Source organism: Zalophus californianus, chromosome 2 (assembly GCF_009762305.2).
Source record: "Zalophus californianus isolate mZalCal1 chromosome 2, mZalCal1.pri.v2, whole genome shotgun sequence".
In the NCBI taxonomy this organism is placed as follows: Eukaryota; Metazoa; Chordata; class Mammalia; order Carnivora; family Otariidae; genus Zalophus; species Zalophus californianus.
In genome coordinates this window covers 82,372,301-82,394,098 of record NC_045596.1, presented here as the reverse complement: position 1 = coordinate 82,394,098, position 21,798 = coordinate 82,372,301, and the positions used below count along the sequence as shown (strand labels likewise).

At 35.8% G+C, this 21,798-nt stretch overlaps 1 protein-coding gene across 3 annotated transcripts in view; it reads left to right on the top strand.

Moving 5' to 3' along the window:
* The window catches only part of EMCN (endomucin), a 94,585-nt gene that overhangs the window by 43,830 nt on the left and 28,957 nt on the right, over positions 1-21,798 (top strand). For all 3 annotated transcript variants that reach the window (XM_027598331.1, XM_027598332.1, XM_027598330.1), the window contains exons 3-5: positions 3,159-3,236; positions 6,826-6,936; positions 18,221-18,259. In XM_027598331.1, coding sequence (XP_027454132.1) covers positions 3,159-3,236; positions 6,826-6,936; positions 18,221-18,259 — 228 coding nt within the window. The remainder of the gene's footprint in view (positions 1-3,158; positions 3,237-6,825; positions 6,937-18,220; positions 18,260-21,798) is intronic.

Genomic DNA, 21,798 nt, shown 5'->3' with positions numbered 1-21,798 from the left:
CCAGTGTTTTTGGCCACCTCTTCCGTAAAAGGTGCCAGTTATGGTCATGTTTACAATGCACATCGTCTCTAGAAACTGACTAAGACAAAATTGAAAAGAAAGGACTTTTAAAGGGCAGTCTTGTAAGTTCTCTCATAATATTTGTGGGAAAATAGGTTTGGGTACCATATTTTCCCCCATATCTTTCTTCTTTTTTTTCACTGTCTTTATATGCCTTATTGAGTTTGAATTGAAAATGACTTACCTGGGATATCTTTGTACAAGATTCTCTGGTTTTTCCTTTTCATGGAATTTTGAAATGATAAAGTTGGCATTTTGCTTTTAGTTCATACTCACGAGATATAAAATGTTTATAAATTAGACATTTTTTTTGAAACCCTGTTGCCCTAAATGGAATTAAACACAGTTCCAAAAGATTATTTTGGAAAATGTTATGGATGAGAGTTTACTAAAAATTTTACAGAATACAATTATGATATTTTAATGATTTAATCTTTTATAAACATCTGTTGACACAAAATTATATAATATCCCTAAATATATGTGGCCATAGCATTCTCTTATTGTTCATGTTAAATTCAATCTATTTCTTTTATTAACTAGAATAAGTCCTTAATCATTGTTTTGCACATAAAATTAACAGAAATCACAATCCTCATTAGTTAGTGCAACATTTTACTTTTGCAATAAGGATGCATTTATACTTCAGAATTTCAACATATTTAGCACATAAGAATTTTATTATAAGTTATATGTAGAATGCTTATCCATATTTGAGAGTGAATATTCATACATTAACAATAAATCTAAAATCAATTGTAATCTGTTTCTGCTATAGATATCGTTACATTGATTAGATACAATGATCATGGGCATGATTACAAGATCACTGTTCACACACTAGCTCAGGAATACCAGAAATGGATAGCCATTTAGCCCTTCAGTTTTCCAAAGATCAAGGATGAAACTGAAGCCAAATAGATTTGGGCTGAATGCTTGGACCAAAGTTCAAATTTGTTACACATCTTCCTTCTATCAAACATGAAGTCAGGATAGCTATAAAAGAAAATATTCAAGGGCTTCAGAAACTCAAGAACTGCACACACTTGATACTTTTTATATTCATGATTATTGTTATATCTGTCCTGATTATTTCCTGTAGTCATCCTTATTCTTGAATTTTCAAGTGAAATAGGAGACATATCCCAGTGAAACATATGAAACAAGGTAGTTGTAAAAATTCAATTCAGCCTGTTATTGGTACCAAGAATGCCAAGGGTAGTGCTGAAGTGAAAACAAATTCACCATGTCTAGCTGGAAGAGACACTTCATTTATATCATTACATCTTCACCTTAAGATGGCATTCTGGGTGGCTCAGTCAGTTAAGGATCTAACTCTTGAGTGGGCTCAGGTCATGATCTCAGGGTCATGAGATTGAGCATACGTTGGGCTCTGCACTGAGCATGGAGATTGGGATTGGGATTCTCTCTCTTCCTCCCCCTCTGCCTTCCCCCCAGCTTGCGTGTGCTCTCTCTCTAAAAAAAAAGAAAGAAAGAAAGAAAGAAAGAAAGAAAGAAAGAAAGAAAGAAAGAAAGAAAGAAAGAAAGAAAGAAAGAAAGAAAGAAAGAAAGAAAGAAAGAAAGAAAGAAAAAGAAAGAAAGAAAAAGAAAGAAAGAAAGAAAGAAGGAAGGAAGGAAGGAAGGAAGGAAGGAAGGAAGGAAGGAAAGAAAGAGAAAGAAAGAAAGAAAGAAAGAAAGAAAGAAAGAAAGAAAGAAAGAAAGAAAGAAAGAAAGAAAGAAAGAAAGAAAGAAAGAAAGAAAGAAAGAAAGAAAGAAAGAAAGAAAGAAAGAAAAAGAAAAAAAGATGGCATCCCTGTGAGTGGGCAATGCAAAATCTCAAAACTAGCTTTTAGGAATAACATGTCTTTGGTGGTCCCTTCTTTTAAAATATAATCACATATTGGGTTTGAGAAAGTCTTAAGTGCTTCAGCACTCTCCACATTGTAATTCCCATAATCTGCTTGTTAACAGCCTCTTTCCATTTTTGTAATAACCTATGTCCTCTAATAAGCAGTGAGGACAGAGGAGCAGAAGAGAAAACCTCCACCACCTGCTTGGAGACATTTGTCTTCAGTGACCCTCCAAAGGTCTTGCTTTCCTTGTGATTCCTTAGTTTTTCCTGATATACAGCTCCATCCAGCTTAGCCTTGAAAACTTTCCTCTGGATGGGTTTTAAAGCAGTAAACTGTGCAGAGCCAAATTGTTCCTCCCCCAATACAGTATGCATACCTTTAAGAACCCAGGATTTTATATATGTCACACAGTAAAAATAGAACCTATGCCCTAATCACAAAAGGATATCCTACTAAAGTGTTTTAAGAGGGGAATGTTGACTAGTATGGCTATCAAATTGGTAAGTCGTATTCACTACCTAAAGCAAATCTTTGTCCTTTACTTGGTCCCCATGTTCTTGTATGAGTGCCAGCTTATCTAAAACAACATTTGTTACATGCCTACCATATGCCAAGAATGATCCTTGATACTACTCAGATTAAAAAGATGACTAAAAGTTTGATACTGCCCTCAAGGGTCTAGAAAAGTGTCTTGCACAGAGTAGGAACTCAATGAATGTTTCATAAATGAACAAATTAATTACAGGAATTTGCAAGCTCCTTTATAATTATGTAATTTTGGAAGTTCCAGTGTCATAATCAAATCAACAAAATAAAATGTAATTCTGGGGGTATAAAAGGTCTTATTGACCAAGTTATTTTTCTCTCTAGGAAAATAGCATAATTTTAAATCATATGTTTTGAAATATATATTTTTTGCATGTCTTAAGATATCCAAGTAACAATCTGCAGTGAAAATTTGCTTTTGGGGCTTACCATAGAAAAATAATGTGTGTGTGTGTGTGTGTGTGTGTGTGTGTGTGTGTTGTGTGTGTTTTCACTGGGTCACCCAAGCATTCAGTACTTACATTCCTTACTTTAGACAAAAGGAGATAGGAAACAAAAAAATTAAAGATAGGCAAAAGTTGACAGTACCACTGCAGAGGGATTCTAGTTTACCTCCAGATTTGACTGACATTTATTTATCCCTTGACAGATGAGATGAAATTGTGATTAATAATAATGTCATCTATCTTATCAAACTAGGAACAACCAGTAAGAAACTCTCAAGTACATCTTTGCAGCCAACGCATTCTTCGTTAACAGCAACAGTTAAAGGTGAAGGTGAGTAATGATCATTTGCATCATTTTTCTTTCATATATATAATTCATATACCATCATAGTCACTTTTATGAAGTGGACAATTCAGTGGTTTTCAGTATATTTACAATATTGTGCAACCATCACCACTATCTAATTCTGGAACATTTTCATCACTCCAAAAAGAAACCCTATATCTGTTACTAATCACTTCCTATTTCCTCCTTCCCCCCCGCCAGAGAAAACTAACCTACTCTCTATCCCTTTGCCTATTTTAGAAATTCCATATAAAAAATCACATAAGTAGAATCATATTGTATATAATCTTTTGTGTCTGACTTTCACATATCATCATGTTCTCAGGTTGATCCATGCTCTAGCATTTATCTGTAGTTCATTTGTTTTTTATGAGTGAATAGTATTTCATGGTATGGATATGCCACTTTATTTATTTATTTATTTATTTATTTATTTATTTATTTATTAGTTGATGGACATTTCAGTTGTTTCTACTTTTCAGCTGTTATAAATAATGCTGCTATGAACTTTCTTATACAAGTTTTTATGTGGCCATGTCTTTTCATTTCTCTTGCGATATGTATTTTAAAGTGGAATTGCTGAGGCACATAGAAACTCTAACTTTTTGAGGAACTGATTTCCTGAGCAGCTGTATTATTTTACATTCCTATCAGAAAAGTAGGAGGGCATTAATTGTCCATTTTCTAATCCCTACTTGTTGCTGTCTGTCTTTTTCATCATAGCCATTTTAGTGTATGTGAAGTAGCATCTCATTGTGGTTTTGATTTACTTTTCACTAATGACTTATGATGGCAAGCATCTTTTCATGGACTTGTTGACAATTGTATATCTTCTTTGGAAAACTGTCTATTTAATTCTTTCCATTTTTATAAAAATTGGGTTGTCTGTTATTGTTGAGTTGTAAGTATTTTTTTTAAATATATTTTGGAGACTAGAGCCTTATTGGATAGATAATTTGTAAATATTTTCTCCCACTCTGTATGCTGTCTTTCCATTTTATTGGTGGTATCTTTTGAAGCACTATAATCTCTAATTTTGATGAAGGAAAATTTATCTATATTTTTTCTTTCATGTAGAGAAGGTAGAACTTTACCTCTACTCATTTTAGGTTTTCAGATGGGACATTAACCGGAAGACAGATTAACAAAAAACAGCCTTTAACATGGGCAGTGCACAGCATAGGAGAAACCTGAAACAGAGTAACTCAAAGCAATGGTTTAGAATTTTGCCTTATATAGCATCTAGAACAAAGAACAGTAAGTTTGTAGAAAAATGACCAGACAAAAGAAAGTAGTTTAGGCTTCCAAGGGTGACAAACAAATGGAAGGTAAATATCTGGAAGGAAACTAATGGAATAAGGTTTGTTTGCAGATTCCCCTAGTGTCTTCTCCAGGCTGATAAAGAGCCTATCTCCAGTAAAAGGAGAATTTATATCCTGCCCTTAAGCAGAAAAGCTTTTTCTGTATTGGCTGCCTCTCTATTGGCTGCATTTCAAAATAATTTTTATGTCAAAGAGGCATATTTCAGGGTGACGTATTCTGGTTTCCTTCAGTCAGTGGGGTCAAATCTAAGAAACCATTGCTCAACTCAAGGTCACAAAGATTTATGCCAATGGTCTCTTCTAAGAATTTTATAGTTTTAGCTTTTCTATTTAAGTCTTTAATTTTTGTATATGGTGTGAGTTAGATGTCCAGCTTCATTTTGTGTGTGTGTGTATAATCATCCAGTTGTCCTAACACCTTTTGTTGAAAAGACTATACTCTGTAAAATTTCAAAATTTATGGCTATGGCAGCATTTGTCTCCACATCTTCCCTTTTGTTTGTTTTAGGTCCACCATGCATGTGTATTTAAAAATATTTTGGTTACCTTTAAAGCATTCAAGATTCCTTCCATTGCCTCCAGGACACTGTAATTGACAACCTGTCCTGAGTTGAGTGTGGGCTCCCCTTCTACAGTCATTTGTGAAGTATATTCCACATCAATAATAGACAATTCTCGAAGCAAACTCTTTGGCAATATATCCCCAGCTATTCCACTATTCGGCTCTCTTCTTTGTATTTTTCTAATCTGCCAGTTTCCCACATCTTTCTTAAATATAAATATAAATTCTCTTTTCTGTGTCCAAGACTGTTGAGTCCAAGACTGCCTCATGCTAGGGACTCCTTTAGGCCATCAGGATAGCTTTTTCATGGTTTTCTATTTTAACTCAGCAGAAGAATTCTCCACCAAAAATTTCTAAACAGGAAGTCCTATTCTAATGTTTTCCAAGAATATGTTGGAGATCTGGTGAGAAGCAAAATCTTTACCCCCACACGTCCCTTCATCCTCAAGTGTTGAGTTTCTGCCTTTTGGGTAATCTTTTGTACTTTCATGTTATCACAAACATCAACGTCTGCTACAATAAAATATTTCTTTATTTTCTCAATTATTTCTCTCTCAATTTAGTACTTCAAGATGCCTCCAAAGTTTTGCCCATTTCAACTCTTTCTCATATGCGGTGTTAATGCTATAGCCTATATTTGAACTTATGTTTATATTTTGCTGCCATACCAATTCCTGAAGGCTTTTTGTGTAAAAACATATTTACCCACTGTCTCTGAGGTCTTCTTGCAAACTAACAGTTTCTCTGACATCAGTCTCTTAACTGCACTAAGAATTTGCGTTACAAAGTATAGATGCTTGCTGCCAGAGAATGGAAGCTGATTGGCACTTCTGGAAAACACCAGCAATTCAGTCTTTCCGTCTACTGTGTGACAGAAATCTATTAAACTGACTTCCTCCCATCTCCAGCCAGCATCATATGTAGCTAACATTAAGCGTGCACTAACCAGCATGCCTGTCTTTTCTTCACTAACCAATATTATCCATATTAGACTTTGAAAAGACTGAAAGGCATTAATCATTTTGTTTTTATAATATCTGTGCAAATATAAATTGTTTCAAATAATCTTATTCCAATGTTATTTTCGAAATCTCAGGTTATCTTTTCTTTGTTGTTAATTGTCCTTCCCCCCCTCCAAAAAATGAACTAAGTATAATTAAAAGTTTATTTTATGGAATTCCTATTATCCCTTTCCTGCTGTCTATTCTCCCCACCTGAAAATTCCTTCCCAGACCGCATGGGAACCATGGTACCATCTTCAACCAGTACCACTTCCTTACCACCCCCTTTCTAGAGTAGCTGAGTGATTAACTTTTGCATCAGAAAGGCTTGGATTCAGATCCTGGCTCTCTCCTATTACAAGTTATGTGACAATGGGGAAATTAACTTTTCTGAATCTTATACATAAAATTATGATCACAATTATTACTTAATTAATAAGATTACTGTCTGCTCAAGTGAGATAAACTATAGCAGACATATAAAAGGGTCTAATATGACTCTGTTCTCTCAATATAATTAACCGGATCACCAAAAGGTAAATACCAAAATGCTGGATTTCTAAAACTTGATCAGAAGACTTTCAGTAACTAATATTCAAGTCATAACTGGATGTTAATATTAATACTAATAAGACTATCTATTTATTGGTTACACCCCTGATGGCTGCTTATTGTTTTTACATAATTAGAAACCACAACCAGTGATGTCACAAAGACTGAGTTCACCATCACAAATACAACAGTGACAAAGATTCCACTTTCAAATGCTTCTTCAACATTACAAAGTTCCCAACATAAAAGTAAGTATAAAAATTTATGCTGAAATATTTAACTTGTGTGGTGGATAGCATTAAACTCGGAATGTTTTCTAGCCCATAGCTACCGAAGAACTGTGCCCAACGTGTCCTCTCTAGTCACTACCAAATGGGACAACCATTTGGCAACATAGCTTTGTACCATGAAACTTTATTCCTCCATAACCACAAATAGGTGGGTGCCAGGAGAGATTAGGGCCAAGCAGTAATCTGTGATATCACCTGACACAAAAAGTGAGCCTGGTGACAAATTAGAAAACTTTGATGAAATGGGAAAATTCTGAGAGAGAAACAAATTGCTAAAACTGACTCAGGAAGATAGGTAATCTGAAAAGATACAAAAACATTTAAAGATATTACATTGCATTTGAAATTTTAAATGGTCCCATGAAGAAAATTTCCAGCAGGATAGCTTCAATTGTGAATTCTATGTATTTTCTATATATTTTCAAAACAAATGATACCCCAATTCTTCTCAAACCCTTTCAGGAAGAGGAGGAGGGAACACTGCACAAGTCATTATTTGAGACCAGCATTATCCTGGTACCAAAGCTAGAAAAGAATGAAAAGAAAAAGCAAGTAAAGATAACCATAGACCAATATCCTTCATGAACACTGATGCAACTATCTTTACCAAACTAACTTTGGCAACATATAAGAAGGGATAGAAAAAATAAATTAGTGAAATTTATCCAGGAATGTATGACTGCTTTAATAAATGAAAATCAAGGACAGCAATGCCCTATATTAGTAGAATCAGTAGATGCAGAAAAAGCATTTGACAAAATTTAACACCCACTTTTAATTAGAAATCTCAATAAACTAGAAAGAAAATGTAACTTACTCAAATTGAAAAGGACATCTATGAAAAACTTATGGCAAACATCATACTAGATAGTTAAATATTTCATGCTTTCCTCCTCTTAAGATCTTGAACACAGCAAAGATGTCCATTCTCACCACTTCTCTTCAAAATTATAACAAGATAGTACAATAAGGTGATGAGAGGTAGGTAGGTAGATAGATCCATTCATGCAGATTGGAAAGGAAAAAAACAGAACAGTTTTTCCTAGCAAACTACATCTTTATGTGGAAAATCAAAAAATCCACAATAAAACTACTAGAACTAATAGAGTATTTCCTATCACAAGCTATAAGATATACAAAAATAAATCATATTTCTGTATGTTAACAATGACAATCTAAAAATAAAATTAAGGAAATAGTGATGATTACAAAAGTATCAGAAAGAATAAAATATTTAGGAATATATTAACAGTGGAAGTAAAGATTTGCAAACTGAACTAAATAATATTTCTGTGAGACATTAAATATCTCAATAAATGGAGAGACACTACATATTCATGGATTGAAAGACTCAATATTTTAAGATAGCAATTCTCCCCAAGTTGATAAATAATTGATTAATATATTAAACTCAATCTGTATCAGAATCACAGAATCACAGCAAATCATTAGAAATTGATAAGCTTATCTTAAATAATACATGGGAATGAAAAAGACCTAGAATAGCCAAAGCAGTTTTGTCAAGGGAGAACAAAGCTGGAGGACTTGCATAAGTCAACTTCAAAACTTACTCTAAAGCTATAGTAATCAAGACAGGGGTTTTTGAAATAATATTCAAAGTAACATTATTCATAATAGTCACACTGGGAACAATCCAAATGCCCATGAACTGGTGAGATGGAATATTCCATTGGATTTTCCATTTGAAATGGATTTGGAATATTCTAAAACATAGGATATCCATACAATGGACTACTACTCAGCAATTTAAAGGAACAAATTAGTGATACGGGTTATAACACTATGAACCCCAAAACCATTATGCTCAGTGAAAGAAGCCTTTGACAAAACATGACATATTCTATCATTCCATTTATATGAAATATCCAGAATGAACATTCTAATAGGGACAGAAACCACATAAGTAGTTGTCTAAAGCTGGAGGCAGAAAGTCCCACTGGAGTTTTTTGTGTTGAAAATGTTCTGAAACTGGCTTATAGTGATGGTTGCACAACTCCATAAATTTACTGAAAATTATTGACTTGTATACTTAAAATGAGTAAATTTTGTTGTGAATTTCTTTATAAAGCTTGGTTTAAAAACAAAAGGAAAGAGAATATTAAGCTAGACCAATCAAATTTCCTTTCTGTGTAATCTGAACTAGGAAACCCAAACAAACAAAAGGGTGATTAGCTGTGAATCTTGAAGCAGCAAGGTTTCAGTAGAGTGAGTCTGAGATAGCCATGGTGACTCCTGGGCATACCTGTGGCACGAGCAAGCAGATGTTATGAGGAAGTAAAATTGATGGGAAGAATGGGGAGAAAAAATGTGGGGAGATGAAGAGAACCCATGCGAGAAATGACGTTATTGATGAGAGACAGAGAGAGTAGTGGGACCTAGAGCTCCCCTGAGCTCAGACAACTTTCTAGCTCCAACCAAATCATCACTACAAGCACTTCCTAAATCCTGGTCTCAGGGATATGAACTAATCAGTACTTTTAGTCAAAATATATCCTGACTAGAAAGGCTAGTCATCTGCCGTAACAGCCTTATCATATACCATCCATTATAAACAATAGAGGCATTCTTGGCATATCCATAGTCCTTAATAAGAAGAAGCTATAGATGACTTACAGTCCCCAAGTCTCTTCTTGGGAGACCTTTAAGGTAGAAGGAGATGGCAGGTGGGAACTGTGGATGTGCCAGGCCTACTTTTGTCTAGAGACACTCATGGAACATCCATTTTCCCATATTTTATTGTAATTCTCTCTTTTTTTTAAAGATTTTATTTATTTATTTGAGAGAATGAGAGAGAGAGAGCGAGCATGAGAGGGGGGGAGGGTCAGAGGGAGAAGCAGACTCCCCGCTGAGCAGGGAGCCCGATGCGGGACTCAATCCCGGGACTCCAGGATCATGACCTGAGCCGAAGGCAGTCGCTCAACTGACTGAGCCACCCAGGTGCCCCTATTGTAATTCTCTTTAGCAAAACCTAGAGAAGGTTACATAGAAGGAGACTAATTTCATTCCATAACTGTAAAATATTGATTTTATTTAATGAGAAGATCACCAAATAGAGGACTTTGAAGAGCAGGGTCATTTCCCCTTCAGATGTAGGACATTTCCCTGTGGGAATGTTTTGGCTTCTGATAAGTAGAATATTTTGTAGGCAAAATATGTCTGAAAGGCACCTTTAGCAGACCAAAACCCCATCCATTTCATACCATGATTGTCCCTCATATAAACAAAGTAAAAGTAAATAGGCATCTGCAAAATGCATAGCAGTTGAAGGTTAAACTCAAATAATTTGAATTCTGCACGAATACCCACTCACTAAGTGACTGATTAGGAATGTCATTCAGTGACCGTGGTTTATTAAAATTAGCACTTTTACAGAAGTGTGTGGTCATACCCATGAATCAATTAAGACTCGTAATTTTACTTTATGTAGTAAAATGCGTGCTACATCTCTGTTCTGGGGACTATTGTATTTATTTAGCTTCTAAACACGGTTTGAAGTGGCTTTCTTCTAAGTAGTTTTTTTTTAAATACGCCCACAAAGCCATTTCTTGAAAATTAAGGCACCCCGGAAAACAAGATAATAAAATAAGGGTATTTCCTGCTACCCTTTGTCCTTGCCATTTGATTAACCAGTTCTATACTAAGTCCTTTAGATATTTTGTTATAAAACTGCTATTTTTGGGTAGCCATTCCTCCCCAGATCTCTCTGGTTCCTCAAGGAGCATCCTGCTTAGTATGGAATCCACTTGATACAATGACTTGGTACACATTTCCATTTAGGCCTGGTGAAACCAGAAGCTAGCCCAGATTCCTGGTTAGCAGAGCAATGTTCCTCTTCCATATCTACCCATCACACACATAAACATTCAGAATTAGCGAAGCCAAGACAGAGAGATGGAAAGAGAACAAAGCGATCTTGGGAAAGGTTGAACAGCCGAAGTTTCATCTCTCCCTTAAACACATGGCAATGGATAGTGACTATCAAATAAAAGCATTGTGGGTACATCATCTCAAGGGCAGATCTGATTTAGAGTAGAGAAGATTTAGTGATGTTTATTGCTTTACTCCCTAGAAAGGAAGGGTATAGATCAAAAAGAAGCAGGTCCTCAAAGCATTTCTCTCTAATCATTTCCAATTCTCTCTCTTTTTTTTTTTTTAGAGATCTATTTATTTATTTATTTATTTTAGAGAGAGAGTATGAGTGGGAGGATTAGAAGGAGAGGGAGAGAGAGAGAATCTCAAGTAGACTCTGAGCTAAGCATGGAGCCTGACTTGGGGCTCAATCCCAGGACCCTGAGATCATGACCTGAGCCAAAACCAAGAGCCGACACCTAACTGACTATGCCACCCAGGTGCCCCTCATTTCCCATTCTCTTAAATTTCTGAGTATTTCTCCTATTTAACTATTTTATTCTTCCAGGAGAAGACACATTCTTAGAATTCTAGAACTTTTAAGATAGAAATTGTCACTAATTTAGTGCTCTAACTTTATAGTTAAATAAATGAGGGCCTATTGAATGAATTCATAAATTAGTTTATTCACTACAAGTCTTTTGGAGGGGATCTGTGTGCCTGGCATACCTCTTCACTTCTGGGAATGGCCAGCAATCCTCTGCATTCCTTGGCTTGTAGATGCACCCCCTTAATCTCAGACCCTGTCTTTACATGGTCTTTTTCTCTGTGTCCTCACATGGACTTCCCTTCTGCGTCTCTTCTTCTGTCTGTACAGAGCAGGGATTTGAAGGAAATGTCAGTCACAGGAGTCCCTGCTCTCCAACAGCTACCCTGTGGAGGGATCACGTGTAAAGCGCTGTTGTACAAGTACAAAACTTGCCCTCTTCCTGAGTTCCCTATCTTTGCTGAGGGCTTGAAAATGTGGTGTCCTCTCTGACTCTTTCTGTTCATTTCCCACGCTGGCACATCCTGTTGGTTTCTGAGGAGAGAAGAAAAAAGGAATAGAAAGATGGAGAGGAGAAAGCAAAATGGGTGCTTTTCTTCTAGTAATTTAGTGATTCAGGTATCTGTAACCAGATTTCAAAGCTGGTGTGCTGCACGTGCTAAGAGATGGGCAGAAAGGGAGGACGACGGCTCTTTCTCTCTCTGGTGAACTCCTCACCAGGAAAGAAAGTGGAATAAGATGATAGGTAGAAGGCACATTGAGATGGGCACTATGCCAATACATTACTCGACTGAAGAAGGACTTGGTAGAAATACTTCTAAGGATTTTGCCCAGACAGATTTTTTTGCTACCTCAGCATATACAATGTTACTGACTTAAAATCTGAAGGGAAAGTCTGGCTTTTGTCAAGTGGAAATGAATAACACGTGTAAGTTCATCAGTAGGTCATTAGGTAAGAGTTAATAACACTTGTATATAGTAACTAGTTTACCAAACATATATCCTTCTTGTATAATTTATTCTAGTTCAATATGGAATGTATTTTTATATGAAAAACATAGATAATTGTACAATAACCAAATAGACATTTTATTTTAATTTTTTTTATTTTTTAAAGATTTTATTTATTTATTTGTCAGAGAGAGAGAGAGAGCACAAGCACGGGGAGGGACAGGCAGAGGGAGAAGCAGGGAGCATACCGCGGGACTCGATCCCAGGACCCTGGGATCATGACCTGAGCCGAAGGCAGATACTTACCTGACTGAACCACTCAAGCGCCCCTAAATAGACATTTTAGATATACTGGTGGCTGAACATGAGAACAGCTTATGCCTAAGCCTTACTTTTTAAGGCACACACTTTTCTTAAAATAAAAATTAGGTACTTCAATCACGCCAAGAGGAAGTTGGCTTATTGACTATGAAGCATGATTCTGAAGCGAGATTGCTTAGGTTGAAATAATTGCACAACCATTCATTTGTACTGTGGCCTTTGGTAAGCTACTTAACTTCTCTGTGCCTCAGTTTCTTCATCTGTAAAATAGCTATAAGATTACAACCTCATGGGATTCTTGCGAGGAGCAAAAGAGATAAAATATAAAGCTTAGAACAGTATCTGGCAAGTAAACACAACAAATGTTAGCTATTATTTTATTAATAACAATCCTTACACAAGCCAGGCAAAGTTGGTATCTATGACAGCAGTTTCACAAACAAGGAAACAGGTTCAGAAAGACTAAAGGACTTGACTAGGGTTAAACTAAAAGGATGTTATTCAAACACTGTTTTTCCTGCCCCGAGCCCCGTATAAACTCTTCACTACACCACACTTCTCATTACAACTCTTTTACATAAAGTATCTAAAGGTAGTAGAAAACAACTTGCTTTTAATTGGATGTATCATATGCTTGACAAGTTAAGTGTTCAATAATTATAACGCAAATTGGCTGGCTGGCTGTCTCCCTGAGCATAAGCCTGTGATTCTAAGAAAGGTGATTCTCTTGCTGTCGCCCAGCAGGCCAGACTTATTCACGACTCTGGCTTCTCTCATCCTGCCCCCCTCGTTTGCACGATCCTATTCTTGCTTCCCATCTTCTTTCCTCCAACTGCTTCTTCCAATTCTACGCATCCATAAAGGGCCTCTACAAGATTTTGCCTCAGTATTTCCCACAAGTTAATGAGTGTCACGAGATACGTAAACCATTGGCACTATTATTTATTTAGTGCTTTTTTTTTTAAAACTGATGCACTTGCTATTCTTAAATTTGCTTGAAAAGACAACCATCATAAATGAAAAATCTGTTTCACTAGGCATCAACAGGAGCTATAAAATCACCAATAGAAACAAAATATATTTAAATTGCAGCTAGATTTTGTTGCTTGCCAAAGGCACTTAGTTTGAGGCTTGCTCATTCTTGTTTAAAAAATAAATCAAGATAAGCACGTTAGATATTAACGACACATTTGCATTAGATTGTAATTTTGAAAGTTCCTCATTGAAATAACCAAATAAACTGAAAGAAGGCTGAAAAGCAAGTAACGTTCTCATTGAATGTTTCAATCTTATTTCAAGTCACTTTCCAGTACTGCCATATGGAAGCTCTCATAAAAATGTTATGCATCTCAGCCTTTGGAAAACAGTAAATTACCAGATCGCTCAGCCTCGTTATTTCTTTTGTAAATTGCACCATTTACCTATGCCACTTATTTGGGAACTTAGAACATTTCTTACATGATATTTAATTCATTTGTATCATTTCATGTTGGCAGATACAAGAGGAATTCTCAGGTTAACGCAGTCTTAGCCACACACAAGTCAAGGTTTAGCCAAACCAGAAATACAAGTTGACCCTTGACCAACATGGATGTTAGTGGTGCTGACCCCCTGAGCAGTAGAAAATCCACGTAGAACTTTTGATTTCCCAAAAAGTTAATTACTAATAGGCTTCTGTTGACCTTACAAGTAATTTAAACAGTTAATTAATTTGCTTTGTGTGTCATATGCATCACATACTGTATCCTTACAATAAAGTAAGCTAGAGAAAAGAAAATATTATTAAGGAAATCATAAGGAAGAGAAAATACCTTCATAGTACTATACTGTATTGAAAAAAATCTATGTGTAAGTGGAACCACACATTTCAAACCTGTGTGGTTCAAGGGTCAACTGTTTTATAGCAGTTATAACGAGGGCCAATGCCGTGTATAAGTGAATAATAAGGAAAACATGAACTGGTCATAGGAAATTCTTTTTAGGCAAATCAGTAAAGAATTATATATGGAATATATATGGGGATGGCCATATATATTCTTTCTCGTTGCCTGTTAATATGTTCTACAGATAACTATTTACAGTTATATAAGCATACATAGCTATAAGCACAATATCCTCTGTAAGATCCTTTAAATAAACCCTATTTGTCAAAGTTATTTGTTGTATTGCTGTTTAAGCTTTCTGTTTTAAAAACTAATTGAGTGAAGTTTAGCTTTGGATTAGTGTGGATGAAAGTTTAGAAATTCAGAAGTTCATTTGCATTTCATAAGACTTCCATCTCATATTACAGAATCAAACTGGACACACAGATTTTAAGTTGCCAACCACCGTGACTAAGGTTTTGGTCTTTACTAAATATCTAAGTCTGAGAATAGCTTAACAGAATGCACTACACTCATTTGCCATCTGACTTTCCTCACTTTGCTATAGATCAGAGCTTGGACTTTTCTCAAAACCTGTGCATTATGAAAGTTACAAGTAAAACTCAGGAATAATTGCAATTGTCTTCACATTTCATTAATTCACACTTAAACCATGTTCCATAGCATTCATCTTTATTAAGCTTTTATACTGACAGAATTGAGTTTAAATTTGAAGTGCCATATGAAAACATTTTATTGTCTTCAAAATAGTATCTCTTTGATTTCAGACCCAAAAAAAAGGCATATATTCTAGTTTCGATTAAATATTTAAGATTTGAGCAGAATTTTGCCCTCAGAATAACAATATATACATTAACATATAGAAGTCCGGATTTCTTAGTACACTCAATACAAGGGTTTTGAAAAAAAATTTTTTTTTTAAGATTCAGCCTTAGGCATAGTTATTTTTCTTTAAGTGACATGTCCCTCTAAAATTATTATGCATACCTCTGAAACAAATCATACAATATCTGTTAAGAAAAAAAAAAAGAAAAAGATAGCAGGAGGGGAAGAATGAAGGGGAGTAAATCGGAGGGGGAGACGAACCGTGAGAGATGATGGACTCTGAAAAACAAACTGAGGGTTCTAGAGGGGAGGGGGTGGGGGGATGGGCTAGCCTGGTGATGGGTATTAAAGAGGGCATGTTCTGCGTGGAGCACTGGGTGTTATGCACAAACAATGAATCATGGAACACTACATCAAAAACTAATGATGTAATGTATGGTGATTAACATAACAATAAAAAATAAAATAAATAAAATTATTATGCATTTCTGAAGGCTGATTAAAAAAACTCAAATAAAGAATAGTCAGAAGATTTTGTCTGATATAAGTTTAAAATTTTTTCACTCTTAATGAGGTCTATCAGCAAGAAAGTTTATGACCTGATATTAATAGCAAGAGGAACAAAGGGTTTTGATTTTCTTTGTATCCTAATACTCTAGCAGCTGATAAATATTTTAAGTGCATCTTCCAAATCCAGCATTATGCCATGTTCAAAAGTATTTTAACTAGTTATCAAAATAGAAATTAATTACATAGGCTTTCCATGCAGAGTAGTTTATTGGACAGAAAAGCTGTCTTTTTTAGGAGAAGAAGATGGACATTAGAGTGGCCAGACCTGATTTATAGTCATTGTCCCCATCTTGAGAAAGGAGTTTCACTTTTCTCAGGTAATATTTGTAGATCTGCAGAATGGGAATGGTGTCTCCCTTGCAGACATCAGCAAATAATATATGGAACTGATTATAGAGTTCCCTTTAAAAATGGTAGCTGTCATTATCCAGCTAGCAATTTTAAATAAATCATTCTCTTTCCTTAAAAATTGAATTCAGGTAAGCATAATTTATCTTATTATTACTTTTATTTTCTATTCTCACTCATTCTTTCCACCTTTTTACTAGAGACCGGGTGGTAGGAATCACGGCTCTGAATAAAACAAATCTCTGCCCTCATGGAGTTACATTCCACTGACAATAATCACAGTTAAAAAATTTTAAATAAATGTCACTGTAGTAATAAAAGTACTGTTGAGCAAATGAAACCACATGGTAGCCTAGTTTGAAGAGACAAATAAGGAGACCACTTTAGGTGAGGTGGTTGGAGAAACCTCTCTAAGTGGTGAATCTGAGCAGAGTCACAAAAGGTAGAAGGAAGCCAGAGTGTAGCCTGAGAGACCACCAAGACATTGGGAAGAGCAGGCAGAGAAGCCTGAGACAGGAAGAGCCCCATGATGTTACCTACCGATCAGGGTGAAATGGGGCTGAATGGCTGGAAACAAATTGAGGAGCAAGGCAGGGGCCATGTGGTGGAAAGACTTACCAGCCATAGTAAGAGGAATAGGGAGCCATTAGAGCAGCAAAGTTTAAATTTAAATAGATTTTTCTAGGTGGCTACTGCAGGGAAAGAGAGGGATGCTGGATGAACAGTAGCCAATTAAATAGTGAGTATATTTGGAATATATTTTGAAGCTAGAGCTCATAGGGGTGGGAAAAAAAGGAGCATCAAGAAAGGCCACTATTTTTTGGCTTGTGCAGTTGGGGGACAATGGTACCATGCATTGAACCAAGAAAGCACGGGAAGAAGCAGATTTAAGGATACCAGTCAGGAGTTCTGTTTTAAGCATGTTAAATTTCAGATGCTGATAGACAGTCAAGTGAACACACAAAGGATGCATGGATTTTTTTTTTTTTTCTTTTTTTGAGAGAGAGAGAGAGTGCAGGGACAGAGGGGCAAAGGGAGAGAGAGACTCTTAAGCAGCGTGGAACCCAACCCGGCGCTCTATCTCACTACTCTGAGATCATGACCTGAGCCAAAACAAGAGCTGGATGCTTAACCCTAACTGAACCACTCAGGTGCACCAGCAAATGAGTATTTTAAACTATCATTAATGGGTTTCTCTTTGTTTTAAAATCATTTTCTGTGTTTTTCACATGACAGATTTTGTTCATGGTGCATATACGCAAAGTTGTTAAAGTGATGTTTGATTATAATTTTCTCAAGTAATTTTATTGTAGAAAGGTCATCTGAACTATATTTACTTTAAAGGAATTCCCTAAGTTTGAGAGATATCTGTCTGAACCTTCCTGAAACTTTCTCAAGTCAAGAGATGTGTCATATCTTAGTGGGAATACAACACATGGCGGTGCCACTCATGAAGCCCCTTCCAAAAGATCTGTAGTTGTCTGCGATATCCTGGTTTATTGAGGATATAAATTTGGACCAGATGCTCTAAACCAGGATTCAACAAACTATGGCCCACAGGCCCAGTCTAGCATCCCACCTATTTTTCTAAGTAAAGTTTCTTTGGAATAGAGCTATACTGACTCTTTAGGTATTATGTGTATGGCTGCATTCACAGTACAATGGCAAAACTGAATAGTTACAAGAGAGACTTAAGACCCACAAAGCCTAAATTATTTATTATTTGGCCCTTTAAGAAAAAAATTGGCTGACCTATGCTCTAAAGTTTTTCTAACCATGAAGCCCGTATGATTTTATGATTTGAAGAAAAGTGAATTAGAAATGAAGTAGAATCTATATCCATTTACCACCCGTACCAATTGTGAAATTAGATCTTATATTCAATATTTACTTTTAGTGATTTTCTTTTGTTTTCTTTCCTCTAAAGCTGAGAATCAGAGCTCAATCAAAACAACCGAAGCACCAGGTAAGTTAATTTTCTTCTCTCTGAGAATATTCATGAGTAAAATCCCCAAAATGAGATAAAGGAGATCAGTGTGAGAGCAGGGGAAAATAGTACAAGGGAAAACATTACATGGCAACTAAAATGTTTAGGAGAACTTGCATTAAAAAAAAAATACAGACCAGAAGATAAGATGTGCCTGAATGCTCTGTGGTGAGAGTGAGTGGAACCAGCCCTGGTAAATTCATGAAGCCTGTGGAAGTGTCCTCTGCCCAGAACCCACTGTTCTTGGTCTGTTTCTGCGGTTGGCCTACCCTCTCCCAAAAGTGTAGTGTGTCCGTGTCCGTGACTGTCTTTTCTGTGTTTCCCAACGCAGCCTGATCCTGGCAGCCCGAGAGTTGTTGTTGTAAGCCACAGTTAACGGCCTAAAATATTATCACTCGAGGAATTGCTTGTGTTTTGTTATCCTAAATTTTAAACTGAATAAATTGAGGGTGATAGGTGGCACGATAGGAATTGCAAAAGATTGTCGGGCGGGGTAAGATGGTACCATTGAATCTTTCTGTTGTTTTGAAATCGTTAATTACTTGGGAGACTTTTATCTTCCTACATCTTACCTCTTACTTTTATAAATGACAAATCTCTTAGGTTCTCAATCTTGGTCACTTTTGGTATATATAAGAATGAGAAACATGTGAAATAAACTTAGAAGATCACATAACTTTAAAAAGTCAGAAAAATAAAGCCATGAAGATTATGACCGACTCGGTTTTCACAGCAAATGTACTAAATGATCATCACAGTCTACCTTCCCCATCAGGTGTTCAAGGAACTCAAAACTGAAATGATTATTCTGTTAACTTTTAATTATTTATCTTCTATACAATATATCTCATGAATAAAAAGTTATTTTGATATTAATCCTCTTTATTTCACCTCATCACTGTATTTTTTTCATTCTTATTTCCATTTACATAGTCTAGAAATGCACTAGAAAAAGCACTGGGAAAAACACAGCAAAATAAAACATAAAAACAATGCATCCAAGCAAACAGGACAGCTTTGCATTGGCTGATGGTTTGCACTGTTCTGGAGAAGTCCTTACCTTCTGCTTCATGGACTGGTCATCCAGGAGAAGTTACAGATGGAAGAGAATTGAGAAGCTGCCAAAATCATCAGCTCCTTAAAAGGAGGGATTGAAGCATCCTTTAAGAAATGAATTTACAAAATGCCAGCTTTAATTATAGTTGATTTTTAACTACAATAAAAAGCCCATTTATGCTATTTAAATTTTGAGTTATAGAAACTAGTTCCCCTAAAACAGACAATAAACACATCATTGATTTGAACAGTGGATTAAAAAGAAGTGAGACTTATTTTATAAACTATGAGAAAAGTCAGTCTTAACTTCAGGGATATATGTTATGTGTAAAGACTAAATCCAGACTCACTCAAAAAAAAAAAAAAAAAAGTGTAACGACAAGGTATTCATTACACATCTGTTGACAATTGTAATCATTTGTTTGTTCAGTCATTTGTTTGTTATCAAAGATGTTCAAATATCAAATTTGTGAAAGTCTCCCATATGATCAAGAATAGGCATCTTGAAATAATCAACATTTTTTTTTTTTAGGTGGAAGTTGAGGTAGAATTCTAGCCTGCAAAATTATTACTATTACTGCTTCCTTTTTATAAATATAAGCTAATATGCATTTAGCCTTTGATTAGATCATATGTCATTCTCACATTTGGCATTTTCTTTCATATTATGCACCCAGCTTTCATTTTCTTGGAAAAAGTATGTTTTACCACTGACTTCAGAAAGTATTATTAAGGGTATAGAAATTGATGGTCGTTTTTACATAAAACTTTTTTGGGAATTCAAAATAAGTAAGGCAACAGTACATAAAGCATCAATTATAAGAAATTGTACATAGATATAATGAAGAAAGATAGTCATAGTAATAGGGAAATGATCGATCCAAGTCTGAAGACATGGCCATTCAGTCCATTCAATAGAGGAAAGGTAGTATGAGGGGGAGCATTGTGTTTAACAACGCCAAGCATGAAGAGTTCATGCTCAGTGTTTGAAGTATGTGGGAAAGTCAAACCTCACCTACCGACTGTAACATATATGGTAAGACCAGAAATTTTGTATGATACTATACTAAATTCACAGAACCGTATATTCAACCAACCACCACTAACCCAGGCATTTAAGAAATAGTTCTTCTGTTCCATATGTCTAACACTAGCTGAGAGTTATGAGTGATACCTGGAGCCTGCCATTAAGGGTTACCAAGAAGACTAGTCAGCATGGTAAAACAAAGAAACAAACAAACAAAAAAACTGTAATACCTCTTGTAGCCATACAGGTCCACAATGATGTGTCATAGACAAACTTCAAACCTCTTAACCTTAGGTTAAGACTGGAGAAAGGAGAGATTTTTTTTTTTTTCTCCATTTAGCTGTGGCTGTGTTATACATCAGATTTAGAAAAGCAGTTTAAGGAAAATGAGGAAAATGTTCATGAAAAAAGTGACTTTGTAGCTTCCAGATTATTCTGCCTACTCATTTTTCTAGCTCTGAGTTCAGAGCTAATGAGGAACTTGAAAGAAAAAGTCATGCAGGGCTATTTATCCCCTAGAGATAGATGCAGGAATCATATGGCCATCACAACAATTTTAAGCAACGATGGAATTCACTTTTCTTTAGCCTTATCATTTTTTCCACAGACAAGCAGAGCTAATAATGTGTCCTTGAAAATGAAACTCTCGATTTCTTTGAAAAGAGACCTTAGATTTGAAGAGAAGGGGACCAACATGCCTCAGTGTATTGGGAAAGAAATAAACCATTTGCCTTCAATTTTCTGGAAAATACAACTATATTACTCAGGGTTCTCCAGAGAAACTATATATATCTATGTATAAAGATTTATTGTAAGGAATTAGCTCATGCATTTTGAAAGCTGAGAAGTCCCAAGATCTGCAGCCAGGAGGCTGGAAGCCTAGAGACCCAGGAGAGCGAATTGTGTAGTTCCAGTCCAAGGCCCGAGAACCAAGAGAGCCAATGGTGTATGTTCCAGACTGACAGCCAGCAGCCTCGAGACCCAGAAAGAGGCCAGTATTTCAGTTTGAGTCCAAATGCAAGGAGAGACCAATGTCCTAGCTCAAAGCAGTGAGGCAGGAGAGTTCATTCTTTACTTCTTATTTCCTACTGAGGGGGATTCAGCCTGTTAATTCTATTCAGGTCTTCCATTGACTGGATAGAGCCATCTGCATTGGAGGGCAATCTGCTTTATTCAGTCTATTGATTCACATGTTAATATCATCCAAAAAATACACTCATAGACATATCTGGACTAATGCTCGGCCAAATATCTGGGAACCCTAAGGCCAAGTCAAGTTGACGCATACAATTAATCACTGCAACCACATTCCCACAGTGATCAGCACAACTTGAGAACGGTCTTCTTGTACCCATCTCCTTTACTTTTTTAACTGTGTTTCACAACCTCAATTGCATTGTAGACATTAATTTTGATGGAAAATTAGAAGCCGGAA